At 45.6% G+C, this 20067-nt stretch overlaps 2 protein-coding genes and 1 non-coding gene across 4 annotated transcripts; 2 read left to right on the top strand and 1 right to left on the bottom strand.

The window, feature by feature from the left end:
• Positions 1 to 264: 264 nt before the first annotated feature.
• On the top strand, positions 265 to 10420 carry LOC118103309 (ubiquitin-protein ligase E3A). Of its 2 annotated transcripts, none has more exons than XM_035150110.2 (11): positions 265 to 510; positions 1223 to 1267; positions 1884 to 2188; positions 2305 to 3554; positions 3668 to 3812; positions 4335 to 4540; positions 4633 to 4797; positions 4973 to 5128; positions 5229 to 5302; positions 5736 to 5879; positions 6422 to 10420. In XM_035150110.2, coding segments are annotated over exons 2-11 (2568 nt in total). In that variant the 5' UTR covers positions 265 to 510; positions 1223 to 1265; the 3' UTR covers positions 6543 to 10420. The 2 variants fall into 2 exon arrangements, with proteins under 2 accessions (XP_035006001.1, XP_035006000.1); XM_035150109.2 differs by having other exon boundaries at positions 265 to 562.
• A 428-nt stretch (positions 10421 to 10848) lies between these two features.
• On the bottom strand, positions 10849 to 15336 carry LOC118103310 (cyclic nucleotide-gated channel cone photoreceptor subunit alpha). The gene is made up of 8 exons (XM_035150111.2): positions 15074 to 15336; positions 14555 to 14608; positions 14348 to 14446; positions 13843 to 13899; positions 13444 to 13530; positions 13059 to 13163; positions 12866 to 12972; positions 10849 to 12780 (listed from the first exon to the last, which is right to left on the bottom strand). The coding sequence occupies exons 2-8, from the start codon at positions 14602 to 14604 to the stop codon at positions 11426 to 11428; spliced, it is 1860 nt and encodes a 619-aa protein (XP_035006002.1). The 5' UTR covers positions 14605 to 14608; positions 15074 to 15336; the 3' UTR covers positions 10849 to 11425.
• Positions 15337 to 19972: 4636 nt separating this feature from the next.
• Positions 19973 to 20045, top strand: trnar-ucg. Its single transcript has one exon. It is a non-coding gene; the product is annotated as a tRNA-Arg (tRNA).
• Positions 20046 to 20067: the final 22 nt, after the last annotated feature.

The raw sequence follows: 20067 nt of genomic DNA, 5'->3' as shown, positions 1-20067 counted from the left end.
TGGTGTATGTAATCTGCACATGATAGGTGAAGACATGTTATATAGTGCAAAGGAAATGGAAACAATGGTGTCAATGGGGCTTCTGTAGGAGCAAACAGTGCTTATTGAGATGCATACACATATTCCATGCATTCCACAGTGGGGGAGTGGGGGGGGGGGGGTTGTTAGGAGCCCACTGTATATGACAGCCATGATGTTGTGATGAACGTGGTGACTCCAGGTCCTTGTAGCATCACGATCCACTTCCACTCCGCCAGGTCTTGTGGCCAGGCCCCAGTGCATTGTGGGACGCGGGCTGACGGTGAAGTCAAGATGGCTGTGGACCTGAAGCAGGGTGAAGAGCCTGCAGTGGAAAGGCCGTGAATGAAGTTTTAGACCGAACATCTGTCGTCGCTGCTGGTGAAGTCGTAATCGAACCCGCCCCAGACTCGGCACGTTTGCAAAACCTGCAGCAGAATCGCGATCAACCGAGGAGGAAGTGTCGTATGAATTCCGACGAGGAGGAGGACTGTGAGTGTGCGCCACCACAGGCCGAGACCAGCCCCGCAGGAGGACCCGATAGGTGGGGAGGCCGGGAGGAAAGAGTCGGGGATGCCGGGGATGCTAGGAGAAGCGCTGGGAGTTAGCCAGCCAGCTAACTTAGCTGCTGCTGGTAGCTGCGTGGAGGCTGTTGCTCAGTGGTTTTTAGTGATCTATTTAGGCCGAGCTCCCAGTAAGCACGGGTTGGCTAAAGAATTAAATCGTTGCTATTTGGGAAACGCCAGGATTTGCATGAATAATATTTGTGCTAAGGCTAGCGGGCTTGCTACATTAGCATGCTAAGTCAGCGTTAGGATGTGCAGGTACCTGACATTTCTCCTGCCTCGCTGCCCTTTTGTTTGCATTCAAACTTGTGCTGTGGGCTTTGTGCTTCGTCACCTATTGCAACAGTCAGTAACAGGGTGCACTTACTAACGATGATGGTTTTTGCATAAATCTTTAGAAAACACACTGATTACGACCCCTAATCTCAACCAGAGGAACCTGGTGGTTTCCAGCCACAAGGCTCAGATGTAGCTCTGGAGCCAGCATGTCATTTCATCACTGTATTGCTTGTTACGCAGTTTCTAGGTCCACACAAGCCCTGATGTTCGCCTCGAACGCAACCGAGCCAAGAGCATGTGCTGTAATGATCATCAGTGCAGCACATTGTACCAACTGTTATTGTTTGTCGTCCAATCAGAGAATACGAGGAGCCTGCAATAGAAAACCCAGAAGCAAGCCGAATGTAAGTCCTTTGAATTTTCTACTCGTGTTTGACACTGTTTTTGTTGCCTGTTATAACCATGTACCTGATGAAGCATATGCTCGAACCAACGGTTCGACACCAGATTGTCAGATTCATCCTGCTGCAGCGCTGGGCTCGCTTTACTTTGAATAGTCATCTGAATTATTCAAAGATCACAGTTCAGTTTCCCACGATGTAATTTTTTGCCATTAACCCATTCACACCCACATGTATACAATCCATCTATGTGCCGCACGTTATCACACATCCCTCACACACTGTCAACACATTTGGGGTTCAGTATCTTGCCCAACGAAACTTCCTGCATGCTGAATGGGGGGGTAATGGGGATCGAACAAACCTTGTTTGTGGATGACTCGCCCTATCTCCTGAGCCATAGCTGCCGTTATCTCACATGGGAGCTAATTAGCCTTCTTAGACTTGTAAGTAATGTTTGCCTCATTAAAAAAGTTAAAATCTCCAATATAGCTGACTCGGCTCTTAAAGTGCGCATATTTAGTCCATGTACAGGTTCATCCTACATTCAATTTACTGTGATGAGTAAATTGAAGTCACGCTGTTCTTCTAACTTTTTGTGTCTCACCTCTGAATGCAGGAAGCGAGCAGCTGCCAAACATCTAATAGAGCGCTATTACCACCAGTTAACAGAGGGCTGTGGGAATGAGACATGCTCCAACTCATGGTGTGCCTCATCAGTCGGCTTCAACCGCATGGATAACAATGCGGCGGCGGTCAAAGCCCTGGAGCTCTACAAGGTCAACGCTAAGCTATGTGACCCCCACCCCTCGAAGAAGGGCACGGCCTCTGCCTACCTGGAGAGCAGCGCCCGCAGCAACTCGGCCTGCCTCAACAGGAAGATGAACCATAAAGATGTCCACTCTGTACGGGACAATTTCAGAGGTGAGTTCGTGCACAACATGTATACACTGTTGATGAGTGAAATATACTATTCCATTTATTCTTTGTTTTGGTTTCCTTTTCATTTTTAACAATGCAATGTGTGATTCTGTGTGCAGATGTGAATTACCTGACAGAGGAGAAAGTGTATGAGATCTTGGACATCTGTGGAGAGAAGGAGGATTATTCGCCCCTGATCCGAGTAATAGGGCGGGTGTTCTCTAGTGCTGAGGGCCTGGTGGAGAGCTTCAGGAGATCCAAGCCTCACACCAAGGAGGAGCTCAAGTCCCTTCAAGGTAAAGATGAGGACAAGGACGAGGATGAGAAGGAGGCTGCTGCCTGCTCTGCCACAGCCATGGATGACTCCCCAGCCTCCTCCTCCTCATCAAGGCTGGGTGAGGGCTCTTCAGAGAAAAACGATGTCCAAAAGCTGGCCCCTGATGAGGTGTCGGTGGACATCGAAGCTGTGCGTCGGGTCTACGAACGCCTGCTATCCAATGAGAAGATTGAAGCCGCCTTCCTGAACGCACTGGTCTACCTCTCACCCAATGTAGAGTGCGACCTGACGTACCACAATGTGTATTCACGAGACCCGAACTACCTTAACCTGTTTGTTATCGTGATGGAAAACAGCAACCTCCACAGCCCAGAGTACCTGGAGATCGCCCTCCCACAGTTCTGCAAGGCCATGAGCAAACTCCCGCTGGCAGCTCAGGCCAAGCTAACACGCTTGTGGGCGCACTACAGCGCCGAGCAGATCCGGCGCATGGTGGAGACCTTCCAGCAGCTCATCACCTACAAGGTGATCAGTAACGAGTTCAACAGCCGCAATCTGGTCAACGATGACGACGCAGTGGTGGCGTCCACCAAGTGCTTGAAGATCGTCTACTATGCAAACGTGCTGGGCGGCGACCTCGACATGGAGCATAACGAGGAAGAGGATGAGGAGCCCATCCCAGAGTCCAGTGAGCTCACGCTGCAAGAGCTGCTGGGCGAGGAACGGCGGAACAAGAAGGGCCCGCGGGTGGACCCCCTGGAAACGGAGTTGGGGATCCGCACCAACGATTGTCGGCGGCCTCTCATTCCCTTCGAGGAGTTTGTCAATGAGCCTCTGAACGAGGTGCTGGAGATGGACAAGGACTACACTTTCTTTAAGGTTGAAACTGAAAACAAGTTCTCCTTCATGACGTGTCCCTTCATCCTAAATGCCGTCACCAAGAACCTGGGCCTGTACTACGACAACCGCATCCGCATGTACAGTGAGCGGCGTATTACTGTGCTCTACAGCTTGGTGCAGGGCCAGCAGCTCAACCCCTACCTGCGGCTCAAAGTGCGCAGAGACCACATAATTGACGACGCTTTGGTCAGGGTACGTGTCAGCAAGTTAAATACAGCACACTAAATGTATTGCTTCCTTTTTAATAATTGTGGTTTAGCTGAAGGCTCATTTCACTGATCTGTTTTTTTCTTTTGACTCCATAGTTGGAAATGATAGCGATGGAGAATCCTGCAGACTTGAAGAAGCAGCTGTATGTGGAGTTTGAAGGAGAGCAAGGTGTTGATGAAGGAGGCGTTTCCAAAGAGTTTTTCCAGCTGGTGGTGGAGGAAATCTTCAACCCAGATATTGGTAAGAAACCACACGACGATCATTAGTTAGTAAAGTTCAGTATAGAAACCACATGCTAAAAGCCCCTGACAGACGATCTGACCCTTTTCGACAGTTGTCGCTAATTATACTCGGCTGCTGTCGCTTTGTGTTTGTCTGCACGCCGCTGACACTTCCTGTCAAAGATGTGTGAGAAGAACCTCCACTCTGAAACAACACTGTGTTTCTGCAGTGTCCACAAATCAGAGCGAGGCATCTTCTTTCTAGTGGATCACGTCACATCACTGTCTGAGGGGGTGTTCTTTCAGCTGAGCTTTCACTCATGTATCAGATTGGATCGAGGAGCTTATCAAAAACAATGTGTCAGATAAACAGGCTGTTTAGTTAAGTATCAGACAGGACTCGGTATCAGCAGATCCTTGATCAGGACGTCACTGATAAAAATGTTACAGCTTTAAAAACCCTGTGTACCACTCTAGGTAATGATTTCAACATTTCACATCTGCTCACAGAACTCATTTATACATTTTTTTCCTCTTGCAGGCATGTTCACATACGATGAGCGCACCAAAATGTTTTGGTTCAACCCGTCATCTCTTGAAAACGAGGGCCAGTACACTCTGATCGGCATCGTCCTCGGTCTGGCAATCTATAACAACTGTATCCTGGATGTCCACTTCCCCATGGTGGTCTACAGGAAGCTGATGGGCAAGAAAGGAACGTTCAGGGACCTGGCTGACGCCAACCCGGTGAGAAATGTTGTGATCACATAGTTCAAGTTGCAGCCATGTTTGAAACTTGATAAGAAATGCTAAATATGAACTGTGCTTGTGTCGGGAAGGTTCTGCACCAGAGCCTGAAGGAGCTTATGGAGTACGAGGGCAGCGTGGAGGAGGACATGATGATCACTTTCCAGATTTCCCAGACCGACCTGTATGGGAACCCACTCATGTATGATTTAAGGGAAAACGGGGACAAGATTCCAGTCACGAATGAAAACAGAAAGGTGAGGAAAAAGACATCTTTCATGCATCTGCTTTGTGTTGACAGCAGTGAATGAACAAACTGTGGCAAATATTCAAAATCCACTAGGTTAAAAGGGAGGATGTAGCTATGAAAGGCTAAAACCCCCAGTCAGCTTTTTAAATGGCCATTAACTGTGTTGTTGTGTGTTGGCGCAGGAGTTTGTGGCGCAGTATGCAGAGTACATGCTGAACAAAAGTGTGGAGAAGCAGTTCAAAGCCTTCAGGAGAGGCTTCCACATGGTCACCAACGAGTCGCCGCTCAAATACCTGTTCAGACCAGAAGAAATCGAGCTGCTCATCTGTGGAAGCAGGGTGAGAGATTTTTTTCTTTCCACCACAGATTTGATTATGTTTTTATATTTGTTTAAATGCTTCATTAACATCTATATTTTGTCTGTGTCACATGCTGCAGAACCTGGACTTCCTAGCACTTGAAGAAACGACAGAATATGATGGCGGTTACAACAGAGATTCTCGAATCATCAAGTAAGAATATGAGTGTGTGTGAGAGGGAGAAAGAATTTCAAGAAATGGTCAGGATCACGGTAAAATAATTGTGTCTTTGATATTACAAAGTATCACATATACACAAAGCAACTATATTCTATCGCTTAAATGTTGATTGGACCCTGATGAAGTAAAGAGTTGTGCTATTAAACAGTAAAACATGCTGATAGGTGAGAATGTAGAAGCCAGAAGTGACTGTTTGATGATAGGACTGTTCTTGTGTACATTGCACACATTCTAACCTGTCGTGTGTGTGTGTGTGTGTGTGTGTGTGTGTGTGTGTGTGTGTGTGTGTGTGTGTGTGTGTGTGTGTGTGTGTGTGTGTGTGTGTGTGTGTGTGTGTGTGTGTGTGTGTGTGTGTGTGTGTGTGTGTGTGTGTGTGTGTGTGTGTGTGTGTGTGTGTGTGTCGCAGGGAGTTCTGGGAGACGTTGCACTCGTTTGGGGAGGAGCAGAAGCGTCTCTTCCTGCAGTTCACCACTGGCACGGACCGAGCACCTGTGGGTGGGCTGGGCAAGCTGAAGATGATCATTGCCAAGAACGGCCCTGACACAGACAGGTGAGCTGCCTCGCGTCACAGTGGGAATATTAATGCGACACACTTCTTTTTTCTTTTTTTTTGTTTCTTAAATTGTTCCATTAACTGCATCACTCTGTTCCACTGGTTTTTCAATCACTTCACTGCACTTAATTAAAACTAATGGAGCCTTTTCCAAATCTGCAATCAAGGGAATAACTCAACCTGACTGACTTGCTCTTATTAGACGCCTTAGGCCAATCGTGCTGAGGAGGTTTTCAAAACAGACCTCCATGAAGAGCACACACTGGTAAAAACATCACTAGGATTATTTTATACTCTATTCCTGCTAAAGGCTCAAAGCTTTTTCCTAGGACTTTCGTGTAAGATCATGTGACGTTTGACATCTTTTGCTCTTAATTTGTCTCTTTTGAAGAGTGATATGATTTCCTCTTTTTTTCACATTGCCTTTGAGCGCACTGAGAAGAGAGATCAAACGGTGCCCCTCTCTGACGATGCATAAATGTCCCCGTCTTGTCTGTGAGAGGGAAACTGACCCGCTGTGTGTCGTCTCGTCTCGTCAGGTTACCGACGTCTCACACTTGCTTTAACGTGCTGCTGCTGCCCGAGTACAACGACAAGGAGAAGCTGCGAGAGAGACTGCTGAAAGCCATCACCTATGCCAAAGGGTTTGGCATGCTCTGAGCCCCTGCTCCACACACTCAGCAAAGGGACTCCTTCTCAGAAAGCCCACCAAACCCTTCCCCCCCCCCCGCCCTTCCTTTATCAGACACGATCCCAACGGTGACAAAGAGTACGTTCCGAGGAAAAGCAAGTCAATAATGCGAGAGGAGACACGGTTCCAATAGAGCGCTCTGGTAGTTCTTCTGCTGTGCCTGCATCATCCTCATCAGTCAGTGTGAGCACAGACCTCCTGATCAAAGTACCCCCCCCCACCCCACACACACATCCACATTAAGTGAATGTGCCGCAGCCTCCCCTCCTTTTTTTTTTCTATGTACAGAGAGGATCAGTTTCCTTATTATTTATTTGAAGGCAAAAAATGGGTGATTATTTTTTTTTTTCATGCCTGCCTGTTTCTTCCCTACTTGTGGAAATGGATAGAGGTTAATATTAAACGATGTAAATTTAGGATGATACATTAACAAGTCAATATAAACCCCCCCCCCGTTTATTGAACAAGAAGCTGTTAGTGTAGCCCTGAGTTCACGGAGCGTTGACAGAGGAAATCTAGTTCTAGAATAGTCTTGAATACAAAATATTGTATTCCCCAGTGAGAAGAAGAGCTCTCGCTGACCGTTCCCCTCACAGCCGTCACTTATTCTTTCTACCAAGGTAAGAAATCTGGAAAATTACTGTCATTTGCTCCAAAATGGCATTATACAATAGCAATTTTTCTGTTTTTTGTTTTTGGCCTTTTTATTTCCTTTTGGGGAGGGGGGGGGAGCGGACACCGCAGGTTAGATCCAAACCTTGTCAGAGCTGTGTAAGTGCACTTAGACATTTTCAGAATGTTTGTTTTTTGGCCACAGGTCGCCACGATTGTTTGAAGCATTTTATTCCCATGTCTTCCTGTGTTGACAATTCTAACTAAAATAAAATTAAAAAACAACAGTATTTATATATCAGTGGGGTTGGAGCTATGATACCGTATCGTGCATGTTCTGGAGGATGTCCACATGTAAACCAGTCACCGATGATGTTCTCAGATGAAGACCTAGAGCTCTTCTTGTGCCAACCTATAGTCAGATCCTAGGTGAAACCCCAGTAAGCACTTTTGTGTTGTCTGTTTCTGGCTTAGTCTTGTCTGAGTGGACAGCTCACACTGCGGCCTCTGTTCAGTGTAACTCCAGTGTATCTCTCATACAGTCGGGTGGGCGGTGTGCACGAGAGGAAACGTCACTGACGAGCTTTGCTAACCTTGTAACCTTGAGTCCACTGGACCCAGATCTCTGGCTTTGGTTACACCTGTCATTTTATCACCTGGCAGCATCACTGGGGAAAGTGCGATCACGTCCACCAGCCCCAGATCCCAGTACGGGCTGGACGGCTCTGTGATCGGACACTGGGCACATGAGGACAGCAGTCTGAGCACAATCTGAGCAAAGTGATTGTTCCGTCCAAACTGCAGTGAAGGGTCAGTCTACCCTGAAGCCCCTGAAACGTTCCCATCAGCCCCTCCTTAGCCGTTAGACCCACTGTCTTAATGTGTAGAGCTGTTGTTTGATCTGCGCTTATGAGAGGAGGGGGGGAGACAACATTTAAGGGAACAGCGACGTTTTGATTGAATGCGCTCACTAACACCATGAAATGAGAAGATGAATCTAATGTAATATCTCGTTTAAGTCCACTCACGGCCAAACGGTCAACCTCGCTCTGTAGAACAAGAGGATGCGGTCACGTTTATATTGTATAGTTTTAGTTATAATGGATACACAAAGGCGAGGGTACCTGTGTCCCCCCCCCCCCCTGTACACAGAGACAACACTGATGTGGATTGTCTTCTGCGACTCCGGGGAGACGGTACTGTGTGGACACATCACTGTGATCACATTTCAATTTGGATCTGTGACATACGTTCATTGAGAATGAAAACAGGTGTAACCACTGTCGATGAAGAAGTCGTTTTTGTGTGTTTTGTCAACATGAATTGGAATATCAGCTGTGAAATCCCCCTCTCAAAGAACAGGCAGACATTTTCTTTTCTTTTATAATTCTTTGTTTGTTCACTTTATTGGGCTGTAATTTTTTTATTTTTGACCTCTGCTATTTTCAAACTCTGTCAATCGAGGGCAAGTGACACATGTCATCAGACGCCCCCTGCTGGGTTTGAAATGACTCGACAGTTGAACCAAGTTATTTAAACCACTTATGAGGAAGAGAAAAAAAACAAAGTGGACCCAACTGAAATATCAGTTCATTGAATTGTTGTATCGTGCACATACAGTAACTATGGATTTGTACATTGTTTCTAAGACGATCCTCTGCAAAAAGCATTGTTTCTTTTCTTTTTTTAGCTCATTTACTAAAAAATGATATATACCCAGATCCTTTCAAACCACGAGCTGTGTTCTTGAAATCTAAATTTATTTTCCAGAGTTCCAATCGTTCAGTAGAAATTGAGAATCAATGTAAACCATCGCATCAAGGTGCAGCCAGTCTTCACTCAAACTTGAGATGGATCACAAAGCTCAAGCACAATGTCAGTTTAACATGGTTTTACTTCCAAAATAAGTGGTTGAGATCATTTGGGTAAACTGGATAAATGCATGTTGCTGTAATGCGTTCGAACAGTTTCCCCCCCTCATCTCAAGTGCTGGTGTGAAATGGTACAGCTCCTATGTCACGGTCTGCTCACCAGCTTCTCTAAACTTTCAACCACAGCTCACTGTCCTTAAATCAGTAAATGAAGCTGGCTCATCTGTCAATTTGTCCAGTCACAGGATACCAGATGGTCCTACGTGGGGGGGGGGAGTGTAACCCCTGCCTCTGTTCAGAGATGGTTCTCCAATGTGAATGTCCTTGATCTTTCCTTTGCTTTCTCGGTGTCAACTTCGAGGACCATCCAGAGGTCAAAGATCAGTGGAGAGGCAGGGTTTTCCATTTCTCCCTCGTAACCAGCCGCCTGTTACCGTGTGACCCACGTTTATTTTCATTGGCGACCGAGCCGAACTTCAGGACATCCCAGCAAACTCCATCCACTGATGAAATCCAAGAGATGTGGTTGAAAGGCCCGGGGGAAATTGCTAAGTGGACCGTCAGTTAATATTTCTTAGGGATTATTTAATGAACGTTTCCTTGAACAGAACCTTGTTCAAAGTGTAACCTTGTTGAAAGCATCAGCGCAGGGGAGGAGCGATACAACGAGGCCTGTCTGCTTCGTGTTGTCATGGGCACTTCTGTGGTGGGAGGTGGGAGGTTGAATCTGTCCTGTGAATCAAGACTACCTGATACTTTGAATCTCTGCTCAGCCTTGGGGGGACGTGATGGCGCTCCGCAGCACGCCACTGAACCACGGTGCTCAGACCGCCGCCGCACACGACAACCCTGAGCCATTCTTTGTGTTCCATTGCTCTTTATTTTCTTCGTGGTCACGGTTTCAACCAGATCTGGGCGAAAATGATGAACTTTCCTTCACTGCTTGTTCTGGCCTGCGACGGAGGACAAACACTGGACTGTGTTGCAGAGTCACCACAGCACTGTAGTAAACTTTGCTCATGTTGCTCTTAAGTAAACCTCAATCATGTGGAAGGCTCAAACAAAGGGTAAAGGATTAGTTCCAACAGTTATCGAGCCCAGATCTGGTTTCAGCTGTTTTAACATTACTCTGTACCTCCGTTTTGTAATGCTGAAGATGCTGCTCACCTGGGCTCCGGAGCCTTGTGAAGGTCAAAGGTGAGAGGGCAACCTGATCTTGGAAAGGGAAGCGGTTTTTTCTCGTGAATTGGTTTTACTCGACAGTTCCAAACAGTTTCTAAAAAGATAAAGGCTAAACTGATGAAAGGCTAAAAGTATTCAGTGTTGTGAAAACATGCTAAATAAAGATGACTGCTTTTTTCCAACTTGTGTCGCTGTCGAACCCTGATTTGAAGTCCACAGATTTGTTGATGTCGTGAAAATGAATGTCGTCATGTTCGGCTCTTTAACAGCGTGTCAGTCGATATATAGCTTTGACTAGAAAATGATTTCTGCTGCTTTCTATATAAAGTAACTTATATTATCTAAAATAGAAAATGCCCGGAAATGTGAATAAAGGTTTGTCACTGATCAAGGTGGACATAGAGGGGAAAGAAGATCAGTGGTGTCCTTATCCAGCCATAAAGGACATAAAGGAAATGGAGAAGTTCTCACACTGAATTTTGAATCTTCCCCAAAAAAGTTTAATGATGCAACATTTTGACCTGGAAGGGAACTTTTCACCCAACCTGAAATTAAAGCAGTGCCTTGTAGTCACATGCTCTGCGGTGACGAATCAGACCGGTGTACACAGTTAAAAGAAGTCAGGCAAATTTTATTATGATCATTTGAAAATGTAGTTACAAGCTGAGCATTTTTTACACTTGGTCTCTAGAAGGTTGAAGGTGTGACTTCAAATCTATTCATTTCAAACTGGTCTTGAAAAACAGACCCATCTCATGCTCTTATTTAAAAGTGTCACTTTTAAAAATCCATGCTACAAATAGGACAAACTGAATGCACAATACATTTTTCATGGTTTAAATTTTTACAGGTGTTCTTGTCAAACTTGGGACAGGTGCGCGGAGGGGAACTGCATTTTATGGAAAATCTAGGCAAAGTGGTGCTGAAAGTTCTGGTTGTGTAACAGATTGCTTTATATGCTCACATGAATACATACTTCAAGTATTCTTTAAACATTTATTTCCAGGGCAAATCAAATGACAAATTTCAATTCTGACATCAAAACAATACCTTATTTTACCTTTTGTTACCCGGTACTATAAAGTATATTTTACTTATGTACAAAATGAGTTCAGTGATGATTGGTGTGTACGAGGTGTCCTTCATTGGATGACCCTGGAAGAAAATGGAAGGTGTCCCGCCGAGCTCTACTCGTCTATCCTGAGGGTTCGGACCTGGTTTGAAATATTACTGAGCCGCTGTTTGAGTTTACGCTGGGAGGATTCATACTGGTCTGACAGCTTTCGGAATTTGGTTGTCATGACTTCCATAGTGGATTCGATCTTGTTGACTTTGTTCTCCAAGTCTTTGGCATCTGAAGCGGTGACCAGTGACTCGTCGATGAGATTATCTTTCATCAGGATGGACCTCCCCTTATCCTCGAGGGCATTTTTAGCATCAGGATACTCGGTGAGCGCCTCCATCAGATCGTCTTTGGACAGGGCGAACAAATCAGAGTAGCCCACACTTCGGATGTTGGCGGTTCTTCGGTTTCCTGCCTTACTGCCCTTGATCCCTAAAATGCTAATTTCGCCGAAGTATGCCCCGTCACTGAGAACCACAAACTGGGTAACCCCATCATCTGCTACTACGGCCAGTTTTCCTGCTTTGATGATATACATTTCCCTGCCGATGTCCCCCTTCTTACAGATGAAATCACCGGGACTGAAAACCTGAGGCTGAAGCTTGAGGACCAGCTCGATAAGCAAACCTGCTTCACAGTCCTGAAAGATGCGCACTTTTTGTAGGGTCTCCAGATGCACGTTGATGGCTATCTCCGCCTTTAGCTTGTCCGGCAGGTTCTTCAGCACTTGCTTTTCATCACAAGTTTTCTCCTCTGTCCACAGGTAGTCAAACCACTTCACCACCCTCGCCTCCAGGTCCTTGGTGACCTTCCGGAACTGCATGTACTGCTTGATAGAGTCAATCTTAGCCTGGAACTCTACACGTGCCGCGTTCATGTTAGAAATCATAGCGCCGACATTTCCTACAATGGTGGCAAAGATCAGAACCCCAGTGAGGAAGTCACACACTACAAAAAAGTATTCGACATCTCGGACTGGGGGCGGCGTCTCGCCAATCGTGGTCAAAGTAAGAGTGGACCAGTAAAAGCAGTAGACGTACTGTCTGGCCAGACGTGCAAACTCTGGATTCTTCATGGATGGATACACCCAGGTGTCTGAGCCAAAGCCAAGCACCTTGGAGAAGGCAAAGTAGAGGCAAGCGTTCCAGTGGATGATGATGATGATGTAAAGTACAAGATTGCCAATACGGAATATGTTGGGGAAGTTGGTTCGCGTCTCAGTCCGGTCGAAGAACTCAAAGAGTCGGCCCAACCGAAAGAGACGGTTGAACCTCCACTCGGGGTTGTTGAGTCCAATTTTCAGGAAAACAAAATCAGTGGGAATTAAGGACATTACATCTAATCTGAACTGCCGTGTCTTTATGTACTTCTCTTTCAGGACCTTTCCGTCCCTTACAAGCAGTCCTTGCTCCAGAAAACCTGTTGACACATCAGAATGTGATCAGCATTAGGGTTTCCTGAAAATCACAAACGTCACACAATCGGCCAATGTCCCATCACTGACCTGTTCTGGATCTCACAAACGTGTCGGCTAAGTACATGACGTCTGAACCGTAGTCCAAAACCAACCACAGTGTTGTGTCAACAGACTGTAGTTCATTAAAACAAGCCCTGCAAGGAAATAGAAACATAAGACAAGCAACTCTAGGACAACATTAAGATTAATGGAGGAAAAACCAAATGCCATGAAGTCCGACCTGGCCACCAGCAACATCAGGTTGTAGAACACTGGGATGGAGATCAGGCTCAGCCAGTAGTAGTACATATCTGTGGCAGGGTCCATGATCCACACCTCTTTCTTTCTGAATGAGAAAAAGTAGATTTATGTCGTGTTGGAAATGACACAACCCAGTTTAGAAAAGATCAACTTCTGGCAAGCGTCGCAGTCTCTGCAAATGAAAACTTATGATGGAATAGATTATTTTCTTTATCACATAGTAATAATAATAACAATAATGCATCAGGTTTATACAGCGCTTGTCAAAGCTCTCAAAGATGCTTTACATGCTCTAGGATATGTTAAGGAAACAATCAATAAACTCTTTAATACAAAGAAAATGATTTGAAACTTATGAGACTTACGGCTCTTCCTTCTTGACATCTTTCTTGTCGTCTTTCTTGTCGTCTTTCTTGTCATCCTTCTTCTCATCCTTCTTCTCATCTTTTTTGCTGTAAATATCCATAAACAGAGGCAGGCTGGGTTAATATGTTTAATCTATAGCTGCCACACAGTGGTGTTAGAAAGCCAGAGGGAGGCGCTGTGACGCTGTTAAACAAGCAGCCGTCCTTGTGATGCCACTTTAAACAACTGATTTGACATTTTCTGAGCTCAGACATAACATAAACACCCAACCTTTAATTTTAAGAGTGACACTACAGGGAAAGATTCTAAGAATGACAATATTTTGAACACATGTATTCAGGAGAACTTGGAGCTGACACCGTCAATTAACCAGGTAGTGTTATGAAACTGTAACTTACTCATCCTTGTTGTTGCAGTTGTTCGTGTTGTGTGCAGCCAGAGGCCAGCGGCTGTCACTGCAAGAGGAACAAGGAGACAGAAATAAATATATATTGTGTTCGAGCATAAGGATAAAAATGAGGCCTTTAAAGAATTAAGTCCAAGTGTCGTTAATAAAGTCAAACTACTGAATAACTACTTTTTATTTGAAATGTTTTCAAGAAGATTTTGAGCAAACTTCTAGCATTAGAGCATATAACCTTCTACAAAATGCTTAATGTAGATTCCTTGATGAAATTATACTTTGGCATTGGTTTTAGTAACAAGGAACTTCTTTGTTTTCTACCCAGTGTGGTGATCAGTATCAGGTCTAAGAGAAAAACTATACAGCTCTCCATTTATTTCACACACTGTCTGGGTGACATCTTCAAACCTTTTTTTAAATTTATAAATGTTTGAATTTGAGGATTTAATTGTGCATCCGAGCTTTCAGAGGCTGGACCTGGCTGCAGGTTCACAGCTCACCTGCTCCTGCTCCTCATGTCGCCCTCTGTCCTCTGGCCGCCGGAGCTGGACTCCAAGGGGCCGACACTGCTCCTGCCCCAGTGCATCATGCGGGACAGCCTTGGGAAAGAGATGAAGGTGAAGTTACTGGCAGATGAACACAACACCTGTAAATCCTGCAACATGGACTTGCTTTGTTCTGGGACTGCACTCAATAGTGGGACTCACCTTGACAGCAGCCCTGTTCCCGCAGAAGATGTCTGATCCTGGGTGTCCATCAGCCTGGAGACACGGAGCAGGACAGTTAAACCTGAGACAGACCTGGAGACCCTTCAGAGACAACACTGCCCAGATGTCCTGGGAGCACTGGAGGTTCCCTCCCTGCCTTCACATTTGATTCATTAAATTAAATATTTTGAGTTTAAAACCCCTCACTACAATAAATGGCCTGGCCTCATTAATAAATGAGATCACACACATACACACAAAACATAGAGTAGTTATACGTTCGTACTATAGGTATACAAAGTGAAGACAGACTGTCAGTTTGTGTTTAGTCTCATTAGCTCGCCACGTTTCTTCTTTAGCACGTTAACTCAAATCCTCCTCTCCCAGATTACATCAGCTAAAATTAGACTTTCAGCCGTGTGGGACTTTGAAAAGCTCAACTTCAGACAACTTCTGTTCTTTCAGTCCCACTGCAACATGAACAACAATCACTCTCTGCCCCCCGAGGGTGTAGTTTACCTGAATGGGAGTGATGAAGACGAGTCAGGAGACGTCAGGGTGAGCTCTGAATCGGTCTCATGCTGCTCCTGGTCACTTCTTCCTCCGTCCAATCAAACAGGAGTCTGCTGGCCACAGGATTCAGACGCAGAGATCACACTGTTATCGTGTTATATCCTCTAACGTAAGACTCAGCAGAACACATTCCACTCCCGCTTCTCCAGAGACAAACTCATCCTCTGCCATGGAGCAGCTGCTTCTGTTCATCCACAGTGCACCACCTCCCAGCAGGTGATAGAGGGAGGAGGAGGGGGAGGAGGAGGAGGAGGAACTCTTCTACATCTTTGAACAAAAGTACCTGGGAATGCTTAGTAGAACCATAAAGGGTTCTTTGGCTTGTCCCAATAGGAGAACCTTTTTGGAAAGGTTAGGCAAACTGAAGTTTGGTGTTTAATATTTAAAATTACTTTTTGTTTAACCTGGTGGTTTAAGCTGGGGGTGGGGGAGGGGTGAAGGTGGAGTCTGATGTCTCACTTTAGCTGCACATGCTCTAAGAGGATTTACTCAGACTGGGAAGGAATATAAATAAAGACTCGGACTCCGGGCTGTCCTGTTTATCAACCAGGGAAAGGGAAGATGTATATTTATCAGTGCTGGGACATAACACACCCATGATATAGTTTCCTATGTCAGTCAATATTAAACTGTAACAGCGTAAATATAAAGGTACACACAGATTTCTTTTTCATGTAATACATTGAGTCATTAAATGACATACATATGTCACGATATATATATATATCGTGATATATGTATGAATGTGTGTCTGTGTATCATTGCCACTGGGGCTGGACTGCAGCCACACAGCAGAGTCAGATTAGCTGCCGTACATGAGATTAGCTGTAATCTGTTGATGCCTCTTGTGGAGCGGGCGGAGGAGAAGTGATGGATCACAGCTCACACTGATGAGCACTGGTTGGTCTGTGAGAGAAACAGCTGCTGTCCTCAGATCATCCCTGTCATCCTGATGATGAGCTTCTGTAGACATAATAATAATTAAAAACATAATAACACATAATTCCTAATCCTCAATTTATTTTTACTTCAGTTTGTTCCTGAACTGAAAAAACATTTTCACACCTCTAGTATAAGCCATTGTTTGAGTGATGTTTGTCCAGTATGTTACGGCTTTTTATCTTTCTTGAGAAGTAATCCTTTTGTATTCAAAGTATTTTTACACCTGTGACCACTTAAATTTATCTCACTTACTCCATTTAAAGAGCAGCTTAACTCCCTGTTCTTAGCTTGAACACAACGTTATTAAAAACTGCCCTGGGTGTGTTGGAGCTGAACACGTCTGAGTCCTGTGAATCAGGAGCACAGCATCTCAGGCTAGATACTTATGACTCCACATGTCATTTAGGATTTAGTGTCGAGTTCCTCTGTAAAAAGAGGATGTGAACTTTGTTACTGCTACAGCCTCGCTCCGTCTCTGGTGCCTAAGAGCTGCCTGCGACACTCACTTCAAGACACTGTCGATGACCCATAGATAATCGCTGGCCCCATGTGCATTTATAATTGCTGAGCTGCCCTGGATTCAGCTTGTTGTCTCCAGTGCCTCCTAGGGTGCACTGCTCAGCAGCTCAGAAAACCATTGGACTCATATTTAACAGCATGTGTAAATAACTTGTGAATTGTGGGATATAATAGACGTTTAGAGCAGGCACAGTGTAGAGGACACTGGTTATTAATAAGTCTGTTATAGTAAAGGAAAAAGAGTTGGACTCAGGCGTCCTCCACTGCATAAAAAGTCACTTTCGAGAACAGACGACCTGCTACGTCTCCAAAAAGAACGGGGAGAAAATGGTGTGATGCCAATGAGACTAATCTTTCGTAATTATTGCACGTACTATTGGCAAATGTTCACGAATAAAAGGTTATGAGTAAAAGTCTATAAATCTGGATTCAGGCTGGTCCTCTACAAGATTAAAACAGGTTACAGAGAGAGGCTCAGTCTCAGCACATCCTCATCATCACTGTTGATACCAACTCCCAGTGCTGCTGATGTGTTAACAACCTGCTGACAGCCGCCGCTGATCTGACTCACCAATTAAACTGGTTCAGCCTGAGTGCCAGCTCAGCGTGTGCCCCCCCCACGGGAGCTCCGCCATCATCTGGCATCTTCCGGCGTCTCTGCTCATGTTCACCTCCGCGAATGAGACGGTCCAGCCTCACAGAGGACAAAGCAATGGTGCGTTCAGGCGTTCATCATCCATCTGTAAAATCACCACCAGGGCACCTTGTGCTGATGAGGGTAAACAGGGATGAGGTTTCAAGAGTCGCATTCACACACTGTCACACATCATTCATACATCCTGTCAGGACAGCCATCAGGGCCAGTATGGTGTTCAGTCTCTTGCCCGTGGACACTTCGGCATGGAGGAGTCGAACCAGCAACCCTCTGTTTAGTGGAAGGCCCTCTCTAGCTCCTGAGGCAAAGCCGGCCGATGTCTGGCTTTCAGCCACATGCATGGTGAGGAATTTCAACCACAGTCAGGGGGGTTCTATCAGAGTAAACAAAGCAAACAATGGCCTGGGGCCCCCCGAGCTGAGAGGGGGGCCCCGCAAGACCGGCTGTCCACATCAACAACCTCATTAAATTCTATGATCGGCTATCTACAGGATACTGCAACAACCGCATGAAACCACCTAACGAAGTTTAATGTAAGGCCCCCAGGTGCATTTAACCTTATAGGGGCCCCCAAATCCCTTGAAACGCCCATGACCACAGTTCTTAAACTCATCACAGAGGAGATAGTCGAGATTCGGCCTTAAAAAAGTCAGAGGTCCTCTGAGTCCAATCTGTCTGCAATAAAGTATTTGATTTTAAATAAGCCACGTCATGATATATTAACTTTAAATGTAGTAAACTAATCTTCCCAGCATCCTTCTGTTTCCTCTTGTGTCAGCTGCTGTTGTCAGCTGAGGGACATTCTACCCGCCCTTTGATTTATCAAGCGCTGCTGCCCTCTTGTGCTCAGAAGTAATACAAATATATGTAGTTATGAAGACACCTATACATCATCCAAACAGCCAATCACGAGGCAGCAGTGCAGAACGTCAGTCAACATCAGACTTGTGAAAAATGTGATTTCATGTATGTAGTGAGGGGGGTTCTGAAAGTATTGCCATTTTAATGTGGGTTTGCAGTATTAGAAGTCTGATTGTCACAGTCTATGTAAATATTGTTGCCGACCATTTTCATTCCTTTAAGGCCACGGTTCTCCATCTTCTAATGGCGACTGCAAAAGCCTCAAATTGGCCTTTAATGAACGTGACAGTGAGTTCAGTGTCCTCCCCCACTGTCCTGCATCCAGCAGAGGCTTTGTGGTGTGTTAGAGCAGGAGACTGGCAGCATGAATCTGCAGGGATGACGGAGTGTGACGTTCCTAATAAAGTGCTCGGTGGGTGTGCGTCTCAGAGAAGAGCTTTGAATGACGGGTCTCAGTAAACCAGATTCTGTCATTGTGTGTGTGTGTGTGTCAGTAATTCCGCAGTGTGCGTTCCCACAGTCCGAAAGCTAATCATGTGCAGGATATCTGAGCGAGACAGGGACAGAGCTATCAGAGGGACAGTCCCCTCCTGCCTGCCAACCACGCAGCACGTGTGCGTCACATGATGCAGTGTAATCAGCGGAGATGACCTTGTGATGCTTGACAGTGTGTGAATGAGAGCGGGGGTCAGGAATATGACTCATCCTGACATTGCGACACATGCGGATGAGTTTGACCGAGAATGGAAATGATGAAAACATCCCCCCAGTGGTGGGCCTGGCTTGTTGCCATGGAGCTTGCTAGTTGGTGTATGGTATACATTGTGTGAGTGAATGAGCTGCAGCCTGCAGGATGTGTTGGGTGGACACCCGGGGGCCCAGCAGGCCTGAGGGCCCTCGCATTAAGGTTATAAATCCACGCCACCAACCAGGACACATACATTACTAAACCATGCACCCAGGGGATAAGTTGTTAGAAAGTAATAATGTGCTGATTCTGTATTTTTGTGTGCTTTTCCAGTACTGCACAGTGGTCATTTATGACGATCTGATCTTTATCTTGAGAGAAAACAAGGCCTCCATCACTTTCTCTATCTTATCTCCTTAAACTCCTCTGTCTAACTCCTGCGAGAACTCAGCTGCCCGAGAACATTGTCCACGCACACAGAAAGAATACAAAGAGAAATGCTGATTAACACGTCTACCTCATTTCAAAACCTCTGATGTGTTAATCTCATGCCTCCTCTCTGTCGTGAGACGACCCCTGGCCCTTTCTCGGGTGCTTATGTTTCCGTCTGCCTGCATGTCAGGTATCTGGTGGGTGGGGCGGGGGGGCAGGGGGGTTGTGAGAGCGGCTCGTCCACAACCCAGTCCCCCCCCCCATTCCATCTGCCTAATTGTACTGAATTTCCCTAAATTGCCCCTGGGATGTTTGATAGAAAGTGCCACACAGAGACGCCCTGTGTAGATGTGTGGGTTGATGGCAACACTTTACTGTGTGAAGTGCTTTGAGTGGTCTTCAAGACTAGAAATCCTCAATATAGATAAGATAAGATAAAACTTTATTGATCCACACACGGAGGAAATTCAGCTGCAGGCAGGTCAGACTAATTAATAATTAATTAAAAACCAGGGCAGTATTTTATTTCTTAATAAGACCATTACCACCAAGCAAACTATTCAGGAATTAGTGCCTCCTCGCGTAGTTGAACCCTCAGTGATCCACGTAACAATTTTCTCAAGAATTCTCCATAAAGTTAAAGAAGACGGAATCACCAGTTACTCCACTTGTATCGGATCTGGCTGTTTACCACCTGAAAGTCCTGAAGCGCTTTCAAAAGTCACACAATGAACCGTGCTTACCATGCGACCACGTGGCCTAATGGATAAGGCGTCTGACTTCGAATCAGAAGATTGAGGGTTCGAGTCCCTTCGTGGTTGAACTTCCCTTTTCTTGAAAATC

Source organism: Hippoglossus stenolepis, chromosome 24 (genome assembly GCF_022539355.2).
Source record: "Hippoglossus stenolepis isolate QCI-W04-F060 chromosome 24, HSTE1.2, whole genome shotgun sequence".
Taxonomy (NCBI): domain Eukaryota; kingdom Metazoa; phylum Chordata; class Actinopteri; order Pleuronectiformes; family Pleuronectidae; genus Hippoglossus; species Hippoglossus stenolepis.
This window is presented reverse-complemented; position numbering and strand designations above follow the sequence as displayed.